General features: G+C 38.4%; 1 protein-coding gene across 3 annotated transcripts in view; it reads right to left on the reverse strand.

Moving 5' to 3' along the window:
- Positions 1 to 25,197, reverse strand: part of Pde4b (phosphodiesterase 4B) — a 538,982-nt gene that overhangs the window by 167,999 nt on the left and 345,786 nt on the right. Inside the window, exon 1 of one of the 3 annotated variants that reach the window (XM_040757098.1) lies at positions 14,842 to 15,558. The exons of the other annotated variants lie outside the window; for them this stretch is intronic. Within the exon in view, the coding sequence (XP_040613032.1) occupies positions 14,842 to 14,891 (50 nt within the window). The 5' untranslated portion in view covers positions 14,892 to 15,558. Of the gene's footprint in view, positions 1 to 14,841; positions 15,559 to 25,197 lie in introns of those variants that run through there. 3 annotated transcript variants of the gene reach the window in all.

Here is a 25,197-nt window from a genome sequence, read left to right on the forward strand (position 1 = left end):
CTAGTCATTTTCCATCTTTACAGTGATTTCTACAATCATTCTATTATTATAGAATACTATTTTAAGATGTGTTACATTTGTTTATGCTGTGAAACATTTGTTTAATGATGCAAGGATGTGTTGCATTCTTCTATGTTACATTTGCTTAACTCTGTGAAGCTGTGTTACTTTATCTAAAACACTTGGTTAGTCTAATAAAGAGCTGAATGGCCAGTAACAACACAAAAGAACGGATAGGAAGAGCTGGCAGGCATAGAGAATAAATAGGAGGAGAAATCTGGGAGCAGAAGATCGATGAGCAAAAGAAGGGGAAAAAGAAGAGGATGCCCGGGGCCAGCCACACAGTAAGTCAAGGAGAAAGAAGTAAAGAAATGTATATAAAATAGAGAAAGATAAAAGCCCAGAGGCAAAAAGGAAGAAAAGCTGGCAAGAAACAAGCCAAGCTAAGACTGGGCTCCCAAAGAGCAGAGCCAAAAGTGTAAAACAACAACATTCTATGGAGATAGTAATCACACTCTTTCACTCACTAAATGAAGTATATAAATGAAACACAACAGAGACATGAGCAGGGATGTGACATAGGAAACTGAAGACATTTTTCCCCTGTAGTTCATTGAGGTAATAACTAAGAAATGGGCCCCAGAAGTGTAAAGGATTAGGATCACCCTACACATCACTCAACTACAAAGTTGAGATGAAATTCATGCCCTTGCACAGTGGGCATCTCATGAAACCTGTTTTTCACTTTGAAAGATCAAATTTAGGCTTTTGAAGAGAATATGTTTAACATCCAGGTATTTACAAGATCAGAGAAAGCACCATGAAATTCCATATAGAAATCTCTGCTTCTCTTAATACAATGGTGATAAAATCAGGTAGCTCCCCACACTAACAGATGTGTACAACAATCACCCTATTTCTATGAGACCACTGCCTTAGAGCTCTTAGTACACATAAAGTCCACATCTTGCCTTAAGGATTATGTGTCAACTAGCAATTGCCAATAGATAATGAGTATATGCTTTAGATACAGAAAATACTTGATTAACTTCAACTTCTTGAAGTTTTTTTAATTGTATGAGAGACTTTGGACAGGTAACTTAACCATTTGTTTCTTCATCTGCAAATTGATGGTTAGAACGGTGAACCAGATTGAGTGGCTTAGTATCTTAGGGACACACAAGCAAGGCACATACTAAAAACTCATTAAACTGTAGCAGCTACTGCTGTTATTGCATGTGCCTCAGCACTGGGCAGTTACACAAAAACAACATAAGATATAACAACCTTTTCTTTGATATGAGGCACACAGAGGCTCTTTTTAGTCATAGCTATGAAAGCCATGTCTCCATAGCCAAAAGAAAGTGCAGATGAACAGGCATTTGCCTTATTGTCTAAGGACTGAACATGTAAGAGAGGCTCCACTTAGAGCAGTGGGTACAGATATGAAGGAGAACCCATGTTTTCTGAGAATTTGTGGCTGGAGTGGATAGTATCATATAAATAGATAAACTTAAGATGCTACTGTGCAAGTAGATGGATGCGAAAACCAGGAGGGAGGGACATCTTGGCTGAGTCTACATTCCCAGCAAAAAGAAAAAAGGATCATGAACATCAAACAGTTGTTTTCTGAAATATTAGGTCAGTGACATGCCAGTACGGGCACTCTAGTTACAAGTATCAAGGCTTTCTATATAATACATGAAATAACTTTTTTAAGCTATATGGGAAGAAGTCCAGTGGCAGCACAAGGCAATGATTATACTAAAAGTTAAAATAACTTTCATGAGATTATCAAAAGCACATAGTGTGTAAAAATATATTCCAACCAAGTTTTGTAAACTAGGAAACAGTTTACCAAATTAAACCCTCTGAAAAATGATTAGGCTGTGGTAAGAATCTACCTAAACAACCATTCTCAACTGATTATGAAAACAATCTATATCCTGTTCTGGTGTCTCCTCATCCCTTGCCTATGGCCTCATGCTGCTGTGGAACATACTCCTTCAGGTATAGTATGCCATTACTGTCTCGAAATCAGAATGTCGGTGATTACCCACAGGAGATCCTCAAAGGATTACACCCAGTAACATTCCCTGGAAGGAGGGCATGAGGCACACGGGTCAGAGCATGAGGAGCTCATAAGTGGCCAATGAGGCAACACACTAGCCACATGTAAGCTGCTCATAGGCCTATAGGTAATGCTTCACCATGGCTCTGTGGCTAATCCCTCATCAGATTCTTGTAGATCACCCTTCACCCATGTTCCTGTAGTTAATTCTGTTAAACTCTTTGCTTCACCAAACTAGACTTGGATGGAATCATTTCTATGGTCTTTTGGTGACAAATAAATGTTGGTTCACATTGCCCCAGGTAAAGGGCACACAGCATGCATGTGCCAGGAGTCCTTGCAGCATCCACAACAGGTTGACCTGGTATAGCAAATGTCTTTTCCTCAAGGCTGTTTGAGTTGATCTCTCAAGCACAGAAACTCCCAGTCCTACTCTGAATTTTCTTCTACTCAAAACACCCATGTTAAGTGGTGTGAATTCTACCTCATGGAATTTGATGACTTGTAACAGCTCCTATCACTCAATACCATTTCTACCTTTACTGAATGAAAGACTTAGAAAACTTGTATATAATTGCTATAATTTCAGACTTACAAGTTGTCTGACAGACAGATTATGCTCAATAATACAGTTCACTGAGTGAACTCTTATGACCCCACTTACTTGATTTTATCCCCATAGCTTTATATGAAACCAAGCCACCATAAACCAAAATTTCTCCTTCTCTCAGTGTTCCTAATCAATTTTACTAAAGCACAGACTAGTTTCATTTCCTGGCTGAAGCCTATAACTGGTTTCTCACCATTAAAGATCCCTCACACTAGTATTTATAAAGAGCCACCAACGGTCCCAGCTTTGTGATTCAAAACAGCCTTTGTGTCTGTGTTGCTGTTTCATCTTGCCTACCTAAGGCACCTGACTGGTCAAATAAAAAGCTGAATGACCAATATGTAGGCAATAGATGGATAGGTGGGGCTGGTGGGCAGAGATAATAAGTAGGAAAAGGACTCTGAGAATGGAGAGAGAGAAGAGAATGAGAGAGAAAGAGGGAGACACCTTGGGCCAGACATCTAGGCAGCCACCAGCCAGTTAGAGAGAATAGCATGCAGAATCAAAGAAAGGTAAAGATCCCCAAGGCAAGACATAGATGAAGAGACACAGGTTAATGTAAGTTGTAAGAGCTAGTTGGACAAGTATAAGTTAAGGCTGAGCATTCATAATTAAGAACAAGTCCCCGTGTCATGATTTGGTGCTGGTTGGTAGTCTTAAGGAAAGCCTGCTAAGTGTGTCCTCCCTGTCATGCCTCAGATCATGTAGAATACTTGGCCTATAGTGACTCTCCTATCCTTTGCCTTTACCTCTGGAAACCTCATGAGCCCTTAAATGGCTCTTGGAAATGCCCTTTTAATCCAAATTCACTGTCAGATGTTATACCTTCACCTTGCACCTTATTTTCATCATGATATAGGTGTGTGTGAACCCATGCTTTCCTTCACTTTTCTAAACTTACAAAGTTCAATTATGCCTACCTATCACTTAATTTGAAGCACCCAACACTTGTCAATGCTTAATACTTACTGAAGGGTTGGATACAGTGATAATAGGGTTTTGTGAACTTAGAGGAAATGAGAGGATTCAATTGTGTTTGATTGTATGCCTTGATGTTTGTTGCCCACATACATGAAATGAAAGCTACTAGGTTATTGTGAGTACTTCCCAGATATTTCGGGTGGAATATGAGAAGAGGAGAATGGAGATCATTTGCTTTTTCCCAAGCAGGCAAACTGTCCAACATATGAAAAAGTAGCATTTGAACATTTTTTAAGCATTAATGTTCAGCTGAGTCACAAAAATCTATGAGACAGAATTTAGAAAAGATTCTTTGTGGGAAGTTGTTTTAATGTTTAGAGTTTACTATGTATTTATTGTATTAAACTGGAAGACAAATATATATATTCTAGACAAAAGTACTATAAAATACTGCAACTCCACTCTGTATTCCTGTCATTTTGGAAGTGGCCTTGAGTTCAGTACTCTTGACAAAAGTCTGCACCTGAAGAGAAAGGAGGAGACAATAGTGTTGATGCTTAGCCAGACTGTTCGGAATAGCCCTGTCGCCAGGCAAAGCTGTTTCCTAGGCCACTTTCTGCTTCATTAGAAAGAAGCCTGATTAGAGACAAACTGGATGTAGGTTATGACATCTGAGAACTCGGGACAAACATGGCTCATTGTACTATAATCTGATTTCAGAATGGCTTATGCAATTCACATTCCTTGTGAAAGCTTTCCCAAGGATAACTGATGAATATTTCTTTTCTTTCCCTTTTCTTCGTGTGTGTGTGTGTGTGTGTGTGTATGTGTGTGTGTGTGTGTGTGTGTGTGTATGTGTGTGTGTGTACAGGGAAGGAAAAATCTGCTCATTATTTGACAGAATAGGACAGCCACCTCTTTGGAATGAGGGCTGCATTATGAATCAGTGTTTTTCTGTTTCTTCCTTTCATTTACCTGCTGCTTTACTAGACACCCTGGGCGGCTCTGAAACCTCTCAATGACGTCAATGGGACAGAGAAATTGGAGCAGCAGAGACAGCTGCAATGCACCAAGTCTACTGAGGTTTTATTCTTTTCTCCCAGGGTGACATCCGAGACAGATATTATCAATCAAGCCCTTCTGGCTCAGCACCAATCAAAGGCATTTTATCACGCAAAGCAGTAAAAGCTGCAATTAGAACACTGGTTTGGCTTTTTCCCTAGGAATATTTTCTTCATGACAATTAATAATGCAATTAAAATTTGATTAAACAGGAGAATGCTTACTAGAATATTTAATTAAAATATGGGAGCAATTTTCTTTAATGTTTCATTTAGCACATTATTTAAGAGTATTCTGTATTTTGTATTAAAAATTCAAGCATTAAAAATACCACCTTTCTCAAAATCACAAATAAAAGGCAATATCCGAGAAATGGGTAACCAAAAGACCAGTGACATATGCAACAGTCTGCCCATCACTTAAGGAGTCAGGGACATCAGAAGTTCTGTGACAACTGACTGGAAGGCAACTGGCACTTGGTGAATTAATACACCAAATCATTCAAAATAAAAACCAAAAAGGAAAGAAAGTCAATTGCTTTTGCTTGTTAAGCACAACCTATTTATTGATTTTAAAGTTCTCTTCTTAGGAATAATCTTCAATATTTGATCACATAATTGCATATTGAAAGCTGGAAACAGACACTTAATGATATAGTTTTTAAAAGAGGTCTCTACTTTCCTCCTCTATTTTTAAAAATGATGTCTTAAACTACTGAAGATGTCTAAATCTCTCACATTAAGTCTTAATAATAATAATTTTTATTTCTTTTTTTATTTTATGTTCACCTTCAACATTCCTTGTGATAGCTAGGCAGAGAAAATTCTCACCAGGAAGATGGGTACAGAGTCTATGGCAGGCATGCTTGCCCTTCTAGCTGGAAAACTTATTGACAGATTCTGGTGATAGTATGCTAACAATGTGGAATGGAGAGAAGATTAGGCATTGGAATACAGAGGGAGACAATGATGCCAGTCTCAGGGTTATGTACCCAAACAACTGGGCTCTAAAGCCACTAGTTGAGAAAGTCAAACTGGCAGAGGACAGCAGAAAATGCTTTTCAGCAGCCACCTACTACCATTGAAGTATTACACTATTGGATCAGCTAGTATCACATATGACATAAAAGCAGACCTAATGACAGACCCTAAAATGTGAAAGGTTGTTGTATAAAGGTTTTAAATCAGGTATAAAGAAGAGAGCATATGCATATGTGTCAGCACTTGGAATTTAGGCTAGGTAACAGATATCTTGACAAATGGGTTATATTTACCTATGGCAGGGACCTTTATTATTTGGATTTAATTAAATAATTTTGCTTTAAATACCCTTCTATGAATTTAGCTGTGAAACACAGAATTTACACACTGATTTCTTCATTTCTATTAGCATAGTATTATTGACGCAGGCATTGAGACCTAGTAGATGTGCCTGTATAACAGTTCTCTCTCCTATTAGGTACATTTCTTGAATGACTGCTTGGACACAATGTAATGGACTGAAATGACACATGAATAAACACCTCAGGTACTCTAAATGTGATCATGGCTGTTTTCAGATGTTTGTGAGATGTTTGTGTAAAATTGTGTATTATTATGTTTCAATGCCAAGTAATGTGCTAGTAGATATACACGTACACACACACACACACACACACACACACACACACACACACAGAGAGAGAGAGAGAGAGAGAGAGAGAGAGAGAGAGGGGGAGGGGAGGGAGGGGAGAGAGAGAGAGAGCTAGAAACATGAAAATTATTCTTACTTCCTGCAGCTAATCACCACTATCAGTAGAAAAAAATCAAATTAGGGCCATTTCACAGCTGTGGGAAACGAACTCAGAGTCAGTGGCCTGCCAAAGCTTGCTAGTGTTATAAATAGGTCTAAATGTCCAGGTTACCTAGTTACCAGGACTCTTCATTTCTGGTCTTTCATGAGCTAGGTTTCTCCTTTCTGGCTGCAGGTTCCCTAGTTTGTGTCACCACTAAGGAGTATGGCTACAAGCTTATTAATGTTTTCTTCCTTGAACTCGAGCATCCTTGTAAATCATCAATCTAGCCACAATGCTTCCTGCCCAATGCCTTTGTGATTTCTCATGCTTTTATGGGAGAAGAGAAAAAAAAACCTGTTTCCTAGTGTGTCTCAACAGACCTTACATGATATACAGGTTGATTAATTTCCTGACTTTCTCTTCCTTGTGTGAGTCAGGGTTCATCATGAAATCATCTTCCAAGTGTTTCAATTTGTTGCACTGTTTCATGTTTCCATATATCTTCTTTCCTTTCCCTCATCTCAACCTGCTGCTTCCTGTTACTAAAAGCTTCTATTAAGACAGCTGCTGACCAGACTCAAGCTGTATTTGTTCACACCTGCTTCCTCCCTACTTGACTGAGTTCTGTAGAGTAACAACTGCAGCTTATTTATTTCTTTGCCCCACCTAGGCACAGAATATTCTGCTGTTTTTGAAACATGCTGCATGGATCCATGGACGTCACCATTTCTGATTTATCTTGCTCTAGCTCATTGAGAAAGCTATAACTACCTTTTGATGACGCAGGGCTAGACTGGTATAGAGGACTCATTGACCTTAAGTCCCATAGTCTGGGTATTGTTTCCTCAGAGGAAATAGATATTTGTTGGCTTCAAGAGTCATGAGAAAGGATACTACAAATCCTAGAACTAGGTTCAAAATTTTTTGATTCAAAGTCCTTACTTTTTTTTAATGGGAAAATTTTTCCATTGGGAAGGTCAGAGGTAGGGAGAAGTTGAAAAATCTCAGAGTAGGATAATAAGCTCTGACTTCCTTAGCGCCAGTTGGATGGGAGGTGGGGTGGTTTTCCCTGGTAGAGACTGTAGTTGAAAGCAGAGTTCACAGATTCTAAGGACTCCCTGTCCTTGTAAGAGGTGCACTGTGCACCCTGTCAAACAAGAAATGCAATGCAGCTTGAGGTAGGAATCTACCTAGCCTGCACATCAAGCTAATTAGTCCTTTGCTGACAGCTAGACTAACCCAAGTGAGCTGGATATCTTAGATAATTTATTTAGTCATTCAATTAGCAAATACTGATAGATAACTGTACCATCCTAGACATTGTAGATTCAATGTTGAACAAATAGAGCAACCTATACTCATTAGGTACATTTTAGTATCTTTTCCCCCTTATAGCACATTTTTTAATATAATGATCAGAGCACATGGAGTACTTTTGTCAATGGGCAGACTTCTTTCCTTTCTAAGCCACACTACTGGGTCTTTTCCATGTAAAGTATGTTACTTATCTTCAGTTTGTTTTATTGCTAGCCATCTTGTGCACTCTCCACTGTCTATTGACAAATAGGGTCACTGCTGTCTAAGTATGCACTGATCTTTCTCTAGCCTGGAGTCATCCATTTTCCATTCAAAGTTTATTGGACATAAATGACTTGCTGGTTGAGTTTCCAATAGTAAGACTGATGAACATTAATGAATCAGTGACTTCAAATGAAATTAGCAATAAAAAATAAAGGTAGATCCTTACTAATAGATGGTTGATATCTATCAAGTACATACTGAACATATAAGATTCATTATCTAAAATTAATAAGAAGAGCTGCATCTCTCACTTACTTAACCACAATGTATGTATACAGTATATCTTATATAGTTCCTCTTTGCCCATAGCAAAAATGCCATAAAAATTGTTAACTGCTGTGGTAGGCAATCAAAATATTTTTAGACAAGATCATTAGTCATCAACAAACTGGGTAATAAATGTTTTCTGTTTATGAAGGTCACAAAAGAATGTAAATATACTCATTAACTAAAATTTAAATATTTATATGCTTATGCACGATAACTGAAAAGTTAAATCATTACCAAGAAATCAGTAATTATGCAAATTGCATTTCACACATGCTGAAAGAGCAAGCATTTTAGAGTTATGCAGAACTGAATTTTCATTCAGATTTTGCTCACTATGTGTTCCAGGAAAATTAACATTATCCAAGCCTTATCTGAAACGCAGAGTGGAATACCCATTAAGCACTTTCTCATGAAGAACAGATTAGTTAACATAAGGGCCTCTACCTTGGCAAAAGTAGATATTTTATGTTTTAAACAATGTGATATATTTTAATTTATTTAGAGTTTGTTCAGTAAGGAAAAATCATCAAAGGGTGATTTCACAGTATGTCTCCAACTTTGGAGTTTTTCCAAATAATGTGATATATATATATATATATATACATATATGTGTATACACACAAAAACTCAACACACATACAAAACATGCTCTTGGTGCCCTTGTAAAAAAAGGAAGAACTTTCATTGTGACAAAAGATTATAGTGTTTATGATTTGAATTATAATTCCAATTCTAAGATGTGTCCTATCTTAAAAAGTGATTTTTGAGGAGTAACTGAAATTTCTCTGAAAAATGCTTCCAACTAATGCCCACATTGACTAATGTGAAGCTTCATGTAGCTTCACATGAACCATTATAGATGGCAGGGCATTGCTGGAGCCTTTGACTGATTATTTGGAAATCAATAAAACACCAAGGGCCTTGATCTGAGGTTCCTAAAATGTCAAAGAACCTGAGTATTTACTGTATGTGTCACAGACACATCTCTGAGTTGCCATGTTCTGACTGTAGCTTACAACACTGCTAAAAGCCAACCAGATGTTTCAGTGCTTGGAAACTTTGCTGTGTCAGCTTAAAAACAGCAACATCATCTTAGTTTGCAAATAAGTCATCCTTCAGGCCAAGCACTCAAGGGGTAAGTGTGCAAAAGACCAAGGATTGTCGTGTATCATACATACAAAGTCACTGAAGTTTCTGGATATAAGCATGTATCAAGTTGCACAATTACCCACCCACACACTTATTCATTAGTTTAAGTATTTGATGAGTACTTGGGAAATGTTAAGTGTTAATCTAAGCATAAATGTATGTGCATCTATATCTGTGTATACCTTCTATACCTACATATCTATATCCATATGTCAATTAGCAAGACTGGAAATAATCCTGTTTCTAATGGAACTTACATTCCATTTCACTATAGAGAATGATATAGGAGGTGTGGGAACATACATACATAAAATATAAAAGCCATTCTGTAGGCTTTATCTTGGTTAGATCAGTCATGCCCTTTTCTGTCTGTGTCTATGTGGAGGGCCTCCCTCACACTCAGCCCCCAGAGATGTGAAGTACAAATGCCAATCCCCTCTGTGAAGCCTGTGCTGGCTCCCTATGCACAACTCTTTTATGGCCTTTCTCAGATCATCTTCTTGGCAGGTATCTATCTCACTAACTAAGTATAAGGTCCTTCTGCACAGGAATGTGGCAAGGATGGATCCTTACTAAGTGTTCCATCACTGGGGCCACTGACCATATTGTTGAGCATTCTCAACAATGCCAGTTAGTGACTGAATGTAGCTTTAGTCTAGCATAAAGAAAAGGGAAATTGTTCATGATGGTAGCTGTGATTAGGATACTTCTTCACATGCTACCTACACTGAATCATTCGTGAACTTAAGCAATAGTTTCCTTGAACTAGAGTTAATTTGAATGAAATATTTTAGCATTGCTTTACTAAAAACTGATGTGTTGGGCATGGTAATTCAAAAATTCACCATTAATTGTTGTCAGAAATAGCAATAAAATGATCTATTAATATATTTTATGGGCTTGATTGTCTTTTAAAATGCTTAATTTCATCTATGATGTATTTGGGTTAATAGAAGAACATAGGTGAAATTTTTAGTTCCTCTGAACTTCTAAATATCACAAGGAAATTGGATTCCTGTGCTATCCTAAAAGGGGGGTAAAGTAGCCCTCCGATCAACTGTGGTAGCACAAGAGTACTTTCTCTGTGGAGCTGCAGTTCAGGGTAGGAGTGGTCAAAGAGTGGATAAACCTGCAACCTTTAGTCAATACTGAGAGCAAGACCTACCAGGCATGTGGATTTCATAGGTAGAGCTCTCAAATCACAATCAGATTCAGTAATGCCTTGCCAGTTGACCTCCTGTCTTGCGATCATTGTTGCAGTCAGCTTGGGGGAACTTTGCTCTTATTGATTCAGCTGTGCAATAAAGAGGAAGCTGTATCTCCTACAGGGAGGAAGGTCTTAGGAGCAAACTAACATCCCTTCCTGCAATCAAGTCTCAGGATAATTTTAGATCTACTGAACTGATAGCCTGAGCCATCTGTTTTAACCAGCTTAGAAGTTCTAGGTACTGTTTAGACTGAATAAGAACACGTTTCGTCTTGCTCTTTTGTCTGCTGAGGAAAAGAAAAAGGTCTTCAGGGAAACCATCTTGTAGGGTTTGTTTGTCTGCCCCCAATTCAATGCAAATGCATTCATGCTTCCTTCTCATGCCTGCCCCCCAACCCTTCCCAACACTTAGCTCTGGGCAGAACACAGTGAGTAAGTGATGAATGATGGATGATTGACGTAAGTGCACATTCTGCTTAAGTAGGCTGTGGGAAACTCTGTTAAATAGCAAAGGAAGAAAACATAAATGTAGTTTTTTAAGCATCGCGTACATTTTTATTTCTTATGGAAGTAGGATTGCAGACACTTCTTTCTGCTTTTTTCGTGTATGGCTAAAATCTCAAGAGGAGAATGCTATCTATAGCACCAAAAAGAATCAGCTTGGGTGTCTATAAATAAATTAGCTGTTGATTGAAATGTTTTTTTCCTTCTGTCTGTAACTACCAATGCCTATCAGCAAAAGATAGTGCATTCACATAATAGGAATATTCAGAATTCACTGACTTTTCTCCTCATCACAGAATCCTTGTTTCGGGCAGTTTTTTTTCTTCCAGATGTTGAGGTTGTTATAGCAAAGGGCTATTTGTGAGCCACAGAAGAGCTGCATTTCACAACAGAACTACACACAGAATTATAACCTAATGGTTGTAGAACTGACTCTTGCATGCTTTGACCATTAGCTTCTGCTTAGGGTTGAGCAGCAGCAAATACATTCTGTCAGGCTCTATGGATTTTCTCTTAGTTCAGAGAAGAAATATTTGCTCATTTCTGGGAATGGTAATAAGCTAGTAACTTAGTTGCTTGTGTGAATGGCTATAGTACTCAGTTAATCACACTGTCTGACCTACTGTATACACTAAGTGTAGGTGCAACCCGCTTTAAGGAGTAACACAGAACAAAGCACATGACTATGTAGTAAATGAATGGGCTGCACTCGACTGTGTAAATGACTCCCATTATTGAAGGATTTCTTCCGAGATTCCTTTAAAGTTTACTTCCTGTAGAGTATTAGAATGGTTGTTTACATAGAAATAACTGATGTGGGTGTAACTGAGAAAGGAAAGTGCAGTTTTATTTGTCATTTGAATTTGCTGCTAGTTGGGGTTCAATAGAAAAAACATGTAGGTAAACTAACTTTAAAAGCTATGTCAGTCAAATGGGTTCAACTGGAAGAAATTCACCTTTAACTCTTAAGGAGTATATAAAATGAGATCAGTCACTAAGTGTAGAAAGTTTGCAAAGTTTCTTTCGCAGGTTTCTGAACCTTCCCACTGTCAAAACTTGAAAATATTTTTCCACTCATAATTCAGCAGTGTAATTGTGATCCCGTTTTCAACTTGCCATTGCTCCACCCCAAAGACTGCAAAGAAAGACAACGAGACTCTTGTGGGTTTAGCAGCACTTCTCTAAATTTTGTCTTGTTAAAATAGAACACAACGCTATTTCTTTGGAAGTACCCTCGGCTTCCATAGAAACCAGCCTAACTAGCCTCCGCCTCCAGGCTGGTGTCTCATTGAGCTGCATCCTTTCCTTGAATATACTCGTGGGCTCCTCATGGCTCTGTTCTGAGGCCCAACCAGTTTGCTTTGCCCTTTCAGTGTTGTTTCAAGCCATCCCTTTTCTTCTGCTGATTTGGGATATTGGTATCCCTTCCAGCCCCAGGGGGTGCGGGGGACCAGCTCTGCTATATGGTGACTGGAGGGTCTGTCTTCGATTTTATTTACCTATGGCTTACTTTTTCCATCGATAGTCTAGTAAAGAATCACTTCTTTTATGACCCTATTGGAGCAAGCATATCTGTGTTCTCAGGGCAAAGCATGCACACATGTATTACCATTGTAACACCCTTATAGTTGTTCATTTACTTTTAGTTCATCCTATCTGATAGTTATACAACTTTCATTTATAGAAACCCAGTGCACTAGCTGATAAATAAAAAGTGATCAACAAACATATATTGGAAAGAGGAGTAAATCAACCATTTCGAGGGATAAGTGAAAATTTTAAAAGTTGAATTGTATAGTAAATCACCACTTAAAAAATAGGAGTTTTCAACAGTGTTAACCAACTTACAGATAAGGCAAGGTAGACAAAAGTGGGATTGTTTGTATATGTTGATCAGATTCTATGCTAGTATTTTTATGTCTTATTTAAATACCATAGTCAGTACACCACATCCATATTATTTTTTATTTTGTTTCTGATATGAGCTTGGTTTGGGGGTATCTTATTTGCATCAGGACCTGCAATAACAATTCTCATTGGTTCTCAGTATTTACAACATGTTAAGGCAAGCACTGGAAGCTCATTTCCAGTCAAGAAGATGGAGTTCCTTGTCCACCCAAACTCAAAGAAGCTGGACTTTCCATGGATTGTTGGCAGTCCTATCTCAATGGGACAATGTCACACTCACCAAACTATGACTCAGCTGTCCACTGAGCTTCCACGGGCATTTCATCCCAAAAGAGGGTCTGTGATCAAATAAGCATAACTCAAACTTTCTCTTCTTAAAATATGTCCACTTTCTAGGAAGTCCAATTCCATTGCTCACAGCATCTAGTTCTGAAATCTAACAAGTGTTTCCTACCCCCTCGCCATTTCTTTGCAGAACACTGATGTTCTGCACAAGGAGGCGCATGGCTACCTTAAACTGACAAAGGGGAGATATAACATAGAGGAGACAGAAGTGGGGTTGCTAGTATGTGTCGAGTTCTTTGCACTGGATGCTGTGCTGAATACTTCTATATCTCATTTAAAGACCACAGTCAGACATGTTTATACTAAAATGGGAAGAAGATAATTCCTTTTTTGAACCAATTAATCAATTTTCTCTTTAAAATTCAACATTTCTGAAAGAATGTTAAGAATTCAAAGTTCCTTTTCCTTGCATGCCTCCTACATTCTAGGAAAAACTGTTATCAGGAAAAAATTGTGGTTCTACATGGGAGGACTAATTGTGTTCAAAATTAACAATAAGAGTGCTGTGATTTCCTGATTTCCTTATCAATATTGCTGAACGTGAAGGAATAAGGAGTCCTAGGCTAGATTCTGTTAAGTCGTTAGGCCTACCCTCCTTTCTATCCTCTAGAACCACAGTAGGTAATGATCCAATTTAAAATATATGTGCTAATTCCTTTGGAATAAACAAATCTGGAATTGTTCTTGTTAAACCAACAAGTATCTGCTTAGCTCTGGTCTGTGATATTTTGTCCTCAACCCACCTGTAATTTCATATTTCTTAAAGCCATTAGCCCTCAAAATGGAGTCACAGTTCATAGACAACAAATACATTTTAAACAGTGCAAACTAATTTAAGTATCTTCTATATTTCAGAAGTACACAATTAGAGCTTGATTATATTGCAATAGTAGAGCGTCTTGACTAGCATGTGTGAGGCCCTAGGTTCCATCCACAGTACTGCCAAAATAAATAAACAAAAAGCACAAGATTAAAAACATAATCCACAAACCACATAAAAGATGCATTTAGACGTGGTTTTAAAAGTCTTTACAGTTTGTAATAACTGCCTATTACCCTCTATTTCTTTTTAGTAAGGGTTTAACAGATGAAAGATTTACAAATAAAGTCTTACTTTAAAGTTCAAGAAAAATTAAAAATCATAAACTTCACTCTGGCTTGAATAAGCAGATTGCTTGTCACTATGGAAAACCTCCACTCGATTTATTCTGTATTCCTAAAATTAAAACAAAGATCAGAAAGTAAAGAACTTTTACTATCTGAAAAAAGTAAAAGAACTTCCACTGTGTTTATAATATTGTATAATTTTACAAAGTGAATATTTCCCCCAAGCATCTGCTTATTTGAAATTTCTCTGTCACTTCTGTTTAAGCATGAAGCCACCTCCCCGTTCTGCTTGGAAAGTGTCAGATCAGGTTTGTGGCTACAGCAACACCTACCATATCCACGAGTGTCGCCTGGGAGGAGGCAAATCGCTCACGTGCAACATCCTGAACGCCGATACACTGTCAGCCCACCGCTCAGCAACTTAGCTCATGCGTTTCCCTGTGTTCTCACTGCCAGAGTTTCTACTGAGCTCTTTGTCCGTTCATTTTTCTTTCTGATGGCATGCCACTTCCCATTGCAGAGTAGAGATCGTTCCAATGTAAGTAGGAATGACTTAGCAAACGACATACAAGGTTGCAGAGGACCATCACAAGTAGCTTCCTTTAGAAATCAGAGGAGAAAATTGATGTGCAGCCAAAACGGCATGAGAGCTTCCCGTGGGGTGTGTAGACTGCATGCAGTTTACCTCAGCGAAGAAAAGAATTTGAGTATCCGAAACTGCAGAAAGCCCCCTTTTTAAACAGTATTCATTTTGTCCCTCGCTCTGCATTTTCTCTTCCATGCCCGGTGATATGTCAGCATGTTTCAGGGTTTTCTTTTAGCCGAAGTTCACAGTGCTCACATTAATCAAATGAACTCTCGCTTTCCACCCTTTGCATTGCATTTTGCGCTACTGAACCTCCTGTCAGCCTCGTTCTTCATTGTTTAGCCCATTCAGTACACGATGAGAGAACACCTAACACACGGGGTCAGATTTCCTGAATGACATATGTTAGACTACAGCCAGGGGAAAGCCCTGGAGAGATTTTAAGTCCTTTTCATTGGAGAGGATTACGGAGCAAAGAAAATGTCTGTGTTACACAAAGAAATAACAGTGAGGCTGGAATAATGAATTCAACTTTCAGGCTTTGGTGGGCTCTCCCGACTGCTCTCAGCATGCTGGTGTGCATTTAAACTTCTACCTCTGGCTCGGGGAGCTTGATCTCTCAGTAGACGCAATGGTTCTTCAAGGCACAGGATCACCATTAACTCAGCACAGCAGTAAGAGATTTAAAGACCCCCAAATTGCCCCCAGGGAACCAAAGTGACAAAATATGCCCCCAAAGACTTTCAACAGGGACATCAGGGATGCCAGCAGTCTGGACTTCAGGGTAGAATATGGTCCTCACATTTACTGGCAACAGCAATCTGCAGTCTAATGGGAAGGTAAGATTACTTGCTGTCATGTTTGTTTCTTGTTTGGGCTTTATTCTTATTTATCAACATTTTACATTTCAGTGATGGGGTATCTTAACTGGATCCAAGCTCCTGCCAGGATTTGCCTGGTTTATTTCTGGTTTGCCTCCACTTCTTTGCTTTCTAGTCCTCATCATGCCACAGAGAAGCTGACCTTAGGAAAGAACTCATTTTCTGTAATGGCAACAATGGGCAGCATATGCATGCATGTATGTATGCATGCATGTATGTATGCATGTATGCTGCATGTATGTATGTGAGAAGGTCAAAGATTAGACATGAAATCTAGTTTTCTAAGTGGACCTTGCTCTTGTGCCCTTGTGTCTCTATAGTTTACTTTCAAAATAACATCCAAAAAATTACTTTAAAACTCAGATCACAAGTCATCTTCCAGTCAGAAATTTGCAGCTCATCTCCACTAAGTTCAAAAATCAGAGCCAAGCCGGGTGTTGGTGGCGCATGCCTTTAATCCCAGCACTTGGGAGGCAGAGGCAGGCGGATCTCTGTGAGTTCGAGGCCAGGCTGGACCGACAGCCTCCAAAACAGAGAAACCCTGTCTCGCAAAACCAAAAAAAAAACCAAAAAAAAAAAAAATCAGAGCCAAAGTCATTTTGATCTTAAATTCCAGATGTGATCTTGTCATCTTAGTTCTTTGTTCTGGCCTCCTCTCTTACATGTTTAACCAGGAGCTTTTGCTGTTCCTATAACCATGGCAGGAATTCTGCCTCAGAAAAATTTCAGTGGTCATTCTCCTCGTTTAAAAAAATGTTCTTCTCAGCTAGGAGCCATGGCACACATTTACAATCCCAGTACTTGTGAGTCTGAATCAGGAGGATTGAAGTGAGTTCAAGGCCCTCTTAGACTACAAAGTGAGACCAGGTTTCATAAACACCATCAGCTTCCACTCATATTTTCTCAAATCATTGCTCTAATGACAACTACCTATAGAGGCTGAGCCTGGCCATCCCGGTTCTACATTCTGTACTTGACCATACTACCTCTCACAGTATCTGTTTATTTATTTACATACCAACCACAGTTCCCTCTTCTTCCCCTACTGATGACAGCTTATGTTGGGGAGGATATGGAGTAAGGAGAACACTCCTCCACTGATGGTGAAGTGCAAACTTGAATAGCCATTTTGGAAATAAGAATGGTGATTTCTTAGAAAATCTACCTCAAGATCCAGCAATACCACTCTTGGGCATATACCCAAAGGATACACACTCACACTACAAGTACACTTGCTCAACTATGTTCATATAAGCATTATTCCTAATAGCCACAACCTGGAAAGAACCTAGGTGCTCCTCAACCAAAGAATGGAAAACGAAAATGTGGTACATTTACACAATGGAGAGTTACTCAGCAGTAAAAACTAACACAATTTAACAGACATCACATTTGTGTCGTTGCACAAGGACACCTCAAGAGAAAGAGAATATGAGTAATTCACTGCTTAACTTTCAGGGTCTACTTTACTGCCTAGTATAATGTAGATGCTCAATAAATGCTTGCCAAAAAATTTAATTCATAAATTAAGATGAATGCCAGTCTACAGGTTTACAGGTAACGAAACAGAAGACAGTGGCTTAATTTGTGGTTAAATGTAGGTGATTTTCATGGAAGCAACATTTTGGGTTAGGATAACTTATGTCAAGGATCACGTGCACATACATGCCTGCATGCAAATGCACATGGAGGCCACAGGCCCTACCAGGCATCATCCCTAATAGTATTTCATTTTATTTTTGAGAAGACGGTCTCTCACTAAACCCGGAGTCATCAATTTTCTTAGGATGGCTGGCCAACAAGCTCCAGTTATCCACCTGATTCTTTCCCCCTAGCACTGGAGCTATAGAACTGTACCTCTGCATGTAGATTGTGCACAGGTGCTGGAATCCACCATGCAGGACGCATTTTACCAACAAAACCATCCTCCCTTGCCCAAGAATAACTGTTAAAGGAGAGGCTCAGTTTTTTTCTAGTGGTAAGGGAACCAATCCATACAGGTAGTGAGCAACACTCACCAGCGAGGACAGATGTGCTAGAACGCTCAACAGCGAGGACAGATGTGCTGGTGACTGAGGTTCGGGTAATTTACCAGCTAGCAAGGTGACTTTTGATTGCTACTAGAGGATCGCTTTGGGGTGAAAAATGAAAGATAAATTTACAATGACTACCTGGGAATCTTTGACAAGAAGATTTCATAGATGAAACGTAGCTAATTCATCACATCATTCACATGAGTGCATTTCTGTAGTCACAGTGACAGACTAAGATTTTACTCTTGAAATAGGGCAAAAAGGAAAAGATGATCCTTACTTCCTTTTGCAGTTTACAGGAATTAACAGAAAAGCTTTGCTCTTTTTACTTTGAATAAAACCTTAAGATATGACCCACCTGCTACACAACATGCCTTTATAAAGTTTCCAATTTCAGTATATTCACAAATGTGCACTGATCACCATTATCAAATTTCTTAATATTGTCTTCATCCCTAAAGAGAGCCAATCTCCATCCACTGCCACTCCAGTCCCTTTGCCTATCCTGAACATATCACATACATTAAATCATGCAGTACATAAATATATCACATAGATCATACTTGTAATATCATTCATATTTTCTATATACAACATTGTTGTCATGGTTAGTTTTAATTGTCAACTTGACATAGTCAAGAATAGCTTTGAAAGAGAGTTTCAATGACAGATTGTTTACATGGTCTTAGCCTGTGGACCTGTCTACCTTGATTGAATTGACGTAGTAAGACCCAGTCTATTGTGAGTAGCACCATTCCCTCTGCAGGGGGTCCTGAATGATGTAAGAGTAGAGAAATTCAGCTGAAGACAAGCATGCAAGCAAGCACATGCACATATGTGTTAAGTCACTCTTGACTGTGAATGTTATGTGGTTCGACTTCCCCACAACAATGAACTCTAACCTGGAATGGAAAACTAGAGTAAAGCACTTTCTCCCATGAGTTGCTTTTATTGGGAAGTTTGTCACATCAACAGGAACAAAACTAGGACAATTGCCCATGTACAACATGTGGCTTCTCTCACTCAAAATATTGTAGTGTGTATCAGCATTTCATTGCTTTCTATCATCTCAAACTATTTCACCTGAATACATTTCATATTGTTTATGTTGACTGCCATTGAAGCTGTTTAAACTTTTAGCTATTAATAATGATCGCTGACACACAGTTTTCTGTATGGATGCATGTTTTCATTTTTGCTTGAGAGAATCTAAAAAATGAGGTCATGAGGTTATATTATAATTCATCAAATCTTTTGAAGGATTGAACTTTCCCACCATAGAAGAGTTCTAATTTCTCTGTATCCTCTCTAGCATTTGCTATTTTCTGTCATTTTAACTGTAGACGTATGAGGAGTTGCAAAGTGGTCATCTGATTGTGGTTTTTGTTGGCATGTCCCAGTGATATCCAGCATATTTTTATGTGGATGTTGGCCACTTGTATATCTTTGGGAAAGTGAAGATTCAAATTTTCTGCTGACCGAGTCCCAGATTAATCAGCACCATTAGCTTAGTCTGCAACACCACAGATCAAGAAACAGACACCAAAATGAAAGCAAATATTTATTAAATTTTCTTGTTTTAACAAACTGGAGTATGTGGGGCCTTATTGCTGAGTTGTAATAGTTCCTGTATATTCTGGAAACAAGTCCCTTCGCAGATATATGATTTGCAAGAATTTTCTTCCGTTCTTTGAGTTATCATTTCAGTTATTTTTTAAATCTGTTTTTTGTGTGTTTTAATTATTAGATAATGTCCTTACATGCAAAGAAAGTATAATTTTAAGTCTAGCTGATCTTTTTTTATTTATTGCTTGAATATTAACAACATATCTGAGAAACTGGATTTATCAAAGGTACTGAATTTTTATTTTATTTATTTCTTTATTTATTCTGGGTCTCCTAATGTAATCCAGGCTACCTTTGAGCTCATTGTGTAGCTCAGGGTGGTCTCAAATTGTGGTAACCCTTATGCTTCAGCTTCCACAGTGATGAAATTACAGGTATGTGTCATCTTGTCTAGCTATGAATATTTACTTACTTTTATATTTTCTTAGACTATCTTCATAGTTTTGATGAAAATTTTTTAGCTTTTAAATATATGGTTTGAGTTAATATTTGCTTATTATATGATTAGGAATAGAGCTCCATTCTTTTGCACTGTATGAAATTAGTTATCTTGACATTATTTATGAAAACTCCAGTCCCCCTACCTTTGAATTGTCTCTACACTTTGGTAAAAAAAATACAGATTGCTCATACATGTATGGGCTTATATATGGTCTTTTGATGCTATTCCATTGATGTCTTTATTTTATTAGTAAAATACTGTTTTGTTTTGTTTTTGAGACAGAGTCTTTCTGTGGAGCTCTGGTTGTCCTGGAACTCACTCTGTAGACCAGACCAGCTTCAAAGTCAGAGATCTGCCTGCCTCTGACTCCTGTGTGCTAGGATTAAAGGTGTGCACCACCACTGCCTAGCTGTGAAATACTGTTTTTAAAGTAACTTTTAATTGGAAAATTCAAGCATCCTACAATGTTCTTTTCATATTTGTTCCAGCTGTTTTTGGTCCCTTTAATTTCTCTATTAATCAGCTTATCAATTTTCATAAAAATGGTTGTTGACAAGTTCTGTGCAAATCAACTTTGGGGAGTCATAATTTCTAAAAAATTTTGTTTTTCAGTCCATAAATATGGGATGCTTTTCCACTTGGCTATTTTAGAATTTCTTTAATAGTGTTTTACATTTCAGTGTGAAAGCCTTGCACATCCTTGATTTATTTTGAGGTATTTTATTCTTCTTGATGCCATTGTTAATACTGTTATGTTCACAATTTAATTTTCAAGAATGTATGTGTGCGCGTGCATGCGTGTGTGGAGAGATAGAGATAGGGAGAGAGAGAGATTTATAATTGATTTTATATATGTCTTAGTTTGTAATCTTGAATTATTTAATGGTGAAATTGATTCAACTTAATTACTGCAACTCGAAGAAAGGAAAATATCTTTGAGTTTCTTGAGAGAAGCCGACTGACTCTCCAATGGTCTTGGAAAAATGAGTGGACTCTGGTTTGCACCTCTCACCAAATGTTACAATATTAATACTAACACAGTTATAGTAATAATAACAGGCATTACCTATGAATGGACTATACTTTTTCAAGTGAAATAAGGATCATTTTATACTCTTTTTAAAATAGGAACTGAGCCTATGGAAGTATTTCATGCATTTTCATGGCTGCCATTAATTAATTGTCATTGCAGGGACTCACATGTGAGCTAGAGGGAACAGGCCTGAGAGGCCCAGCTCATACCTAGAGATGTTAGTGTCAGCTGTTGTGTTGGCCACTGACTGCTGTTTCTCATACAGTAAACTTTACTATCTGTAATAGTGGTTCTTGGTCCTTTCCTATGCTACAGGCTTGGTAGAAGTTACCTGCAGGAAAGCTTTCCTTCAGGTCTGCAAAGGCTCTTTTTGGCTTTCTATTTATTTCAGAATGTTCTGTGGATGGACAGAATCTTGGTTTCACGATTGGCTGCCCCTCAGCAACCAACAGCCCTTACTGAACAAGTAGTTCCACTGGTGGTGATCGCTTGCAGAACCAGTGGGGTCCACCACAGCCTGACTTTGAGCAGTTGTCAATAGCTTAACAGGGACAGCACTTGTTTATGTCATTGATCTTTAAACTCACTGCTGTGAAATGACATCATAAAATTGATTTCACTCTGAAGAATTCTAAGCATTAAAGCATGACTTAATTAGTTGATGTACACTACAATAAAATTGTTTCTGAACAACACCTGATGATTTAAAGTTTTGCCTCTAAGCAATCTCCTTTAGTAAGTATCTCTTTAATACGGGAAAAAATAGGATTTGTGCCATTTTACTTATAAATAATAAAAGTAACAACAATGCTGATTGTGATCATTATAGAACCTTATCCAAACAAGCATATAATTAAAAATAGAATTAGTAAATGGAATTTGAGTGTCCAAATGACTTTCTCATGTATCATTACATTTAGTTGCCACTTAATCTTGTGATAAAAGTATACATATTACCAATTAGTGAAAAGGGAAACAGATGTTCAGACTCAGTCTCAACAAACACCACCATATCAGATATTATGCCAGGTATTATAGATCCCTGTGATATTAGCTACCAGTATGCCTTATCTACTACTTGATGCACCTTTTGAGATGAGTATTGATATTTCTATTCTACAGGTGAGTCCAGAGGAGGGTCTAAAGATGTTTGACACTGCAGCAAATAGAAGGCAGGGAAGGAATGAATACAATTCTTTACAGTCTAGGTTTGTGCTCTTCCAGTAAGGAAGACAATGACAGCTCAATTCAGGAGACTGTCAGTAATGATGACTATCATGTCTATAATGCCCTGTCAATGATGCTGGATTGGATCTTCTGTTTAGATAGCCCATTGATTATTATCCTAACAATTCGTAATCCTTAACTCTTTTCTCAATTTATTTAATGCCCCATCACCTCGCCCACACACTATGACCAGATGTCAGTACAGACTGAGAAAATTGAGATTGGTAGCTATGGAAAAGTGAGAAGTTAGCTGCCTTTTGCAAAGCCTGATGTATCCTCCAGTAGAGTTTACTGGATTGTTAGATACTTGTTCTAAATGATAGAATGGAAAGACTCCACCCTCCCCTATGCCACGTTGTTAGTCACATTCCTGCATGATGTGATGTGTGTGTGTGTGTGTGTGTGTGTGTGTGTGTGTCAGTCGAAAGGGATTAAAGGTCACCAAGGTCGCCAGAAAGGCAAAAACCAAAGAAAGCAAGTAGGATAAACCTCATTACCCAACAGCCCTTTAAAATTACAAGATTTCCCTGAGCATTATTTTTCCAACAGGGATGATTGAAGTGGGGAGGCAGAAAGCCCTCAAAATGTCTCAGCAATGACCTCATACTCAAAACCTTCACCAAATATTTGGAGTGTCCATAGACATTCACGCATCAGCTATGAACAGGGCATACCTTTTTCATCAGTCAAGAACACTTGTATTAAAACTATAGTCCTTTGAAGAGTGCTGGCCATGCATGATGAGTGTGACATAGGCACTGGTAAATACCAAGGGTTTTTATACACATTCCCATAGACTGTAACAAGTTTAGAACTTTGTTGCCATCGACTCTTGTTTCAAAGACAATGGAATCAAGATTTGAAAAGATTAAGTCATGTGCATTGAGAGCCTAGCCCAGATGTGTTTACCCATAAATCACTGATTCTTTACACTCCCAGAGGTGTAAGTGGAAGAGCAGTGGATAAATGTCTGATCTTGAGAACCAGGCTGTGGCTGAACAGCTGTGTGTTTAGGATAGGTCACTGAACCTCAGTGTGTTCATCCTTATATGCAAATGATAACAGAGGCTTGTGATGCTGCAAGCAGATCAGCAAACATGCCTAACAGTTGCAGTACTAACTCTACAGCTTTGGAGAGGAAATGGGTAATTTTCAGGAAAACACCTCATGAATAGTGAAAAACAATCTAAAGATAAGCTGCAAATAATCAGAACTTCTACAGAAAAGGGATTCCAAAAGGATGAATAGATTTCTTATTCAAAGAACTGAGTGCTAAACCAGATACTCAACCAGAAACAGTATCCTGATATTTTAGACTTGGGCAAGTAGCCAAAAGCTCCCACAGGGGACAGTTTCCTGCAATGAGTCTAAGAACAGATTCCAAAGGAAACAAAAAGGCCATACTCTGTGTGTGTGTGTGTGTGTGTGTGTGTGTGTGTGTGTGTGTATGTGAGAGAGAGAGAGAGAGAGAGTATGCACATGCATGCGTGAGTATGAGGTTTTTCAGATTTGTATAGCTATACTTATTAGTTTGCATGTGTTCTGAGTTCTAATCCATCATCAATACAAGCCCTGATATGCTGTGTGAATTGTTCTGCACCCAGTGTGAATGCAGGGGTAAAATACTTATAATAACCTCTCTGAATGATGAGTTTCCAAGACTTAGGGGATCACACTGTAATTTCAAAAGGGAAAGAGCTGCCTTTTCGTCTTCTAAAAGGCTGCTTGAGAATATTTTTTAATTCCTGCCTGACAGTGCATGCCTCATTTAGATGAGACTGTGATCTGGAAATAATAACATCTCAAAGTTGCAACAGTGCCGTTCTCTCTGTACTGCTGCAGGGCCACAAGCCAACTTGGCTCATCATGAAGTCTGATACAAGCACCTCCTCCTGATGAGCTCTGTTTTCATATTTAAATAAATCCTAGAGGCACAGTCAGTGTAATTGGATCTTCAGAAGCACCAAGAATCAGTTTGACATTAGAAACTTTCCATAAAGAAAAGACCATCAGCAGCTATTGACTTGAACTTGGTCATTTTCCAAATAAAGGAACTTACCTCAGAGACTTGTGTGAGGCTGCTGAACAACTAGAACCTTTTTCCAGTTTTGTAGATATGTTAGAGACTTGGCCCATTAAACATGACACTAAGTAGATGGTGCCATGAGTTTAACTCTACTTACTGAGTGCTAAATAAAATAATGGCGATTCAGTGTAGCACACGGAGAGGGAGTTACTAGAACCACATAGATCCGAATTCAAATTTCATTTAGTTTCTTAATCGGTACCAGGTAATTTAATTTCCTGTGCTTCGAGGTTTGCAACAGTAAAGTGAGGATATAATATGCTGCACTATTTAAAGATCTGGAATTTGTGAGTGCCAAGCAACTAATTAAAACGGGCAAGACTAAAACAGAGGAACTGTTGGGCCCTATAATGAAGCCATTGTAATAAATGAAAGGGTAGAGGCAGTGCCAACCTCAAGAAAGACTGAATAGAAAAATTTACCACTTCTTGGTCCCCTATCTCTGCTCTGCCTGTCTATATGTCAAGTAAGGTCTGTTGTCAGTCTAGCTCCTCTGCACATGGGACACAGTCATGCACTGTGCCTTAGCTTCTTTATGAGAGGGAAGGATGATTGCCCACTTTAGTCTTGATTATAAAAGCCCCATGTGACAGTCTTCATTTGTTCATTGTTGACCACATGAAAACTCTTCTAGACAAGAGGTGGCAGCTTCAAAGAACTGAGAGACCTCTTACCTGAGGGAAGAGTGGTGGTTACTAATGAGCAAGATAACTACTATAGGTACTATAAGTACTTACTATAATACCTGTGATACTATATGTCTGCTATGGGTAC

Source organism: Mesocricetus auratus, unplaced genomic scaffold, assembly GCF_017639785.1.
Source record: "Mesocricetus auratus isolate SY011 unplaced genomic scaffold, BCM_Maur_2.0 Super-Scaffold_100014, whole genome shotgun sequence".
Classification (NCBI taxonomy): domain Eukaryota; kingdom Metazoa; phylum Chordata; class Mammalia; order Rodentia; family Cricetidae; genus Mesocricetus; species Mesocricetus auratus.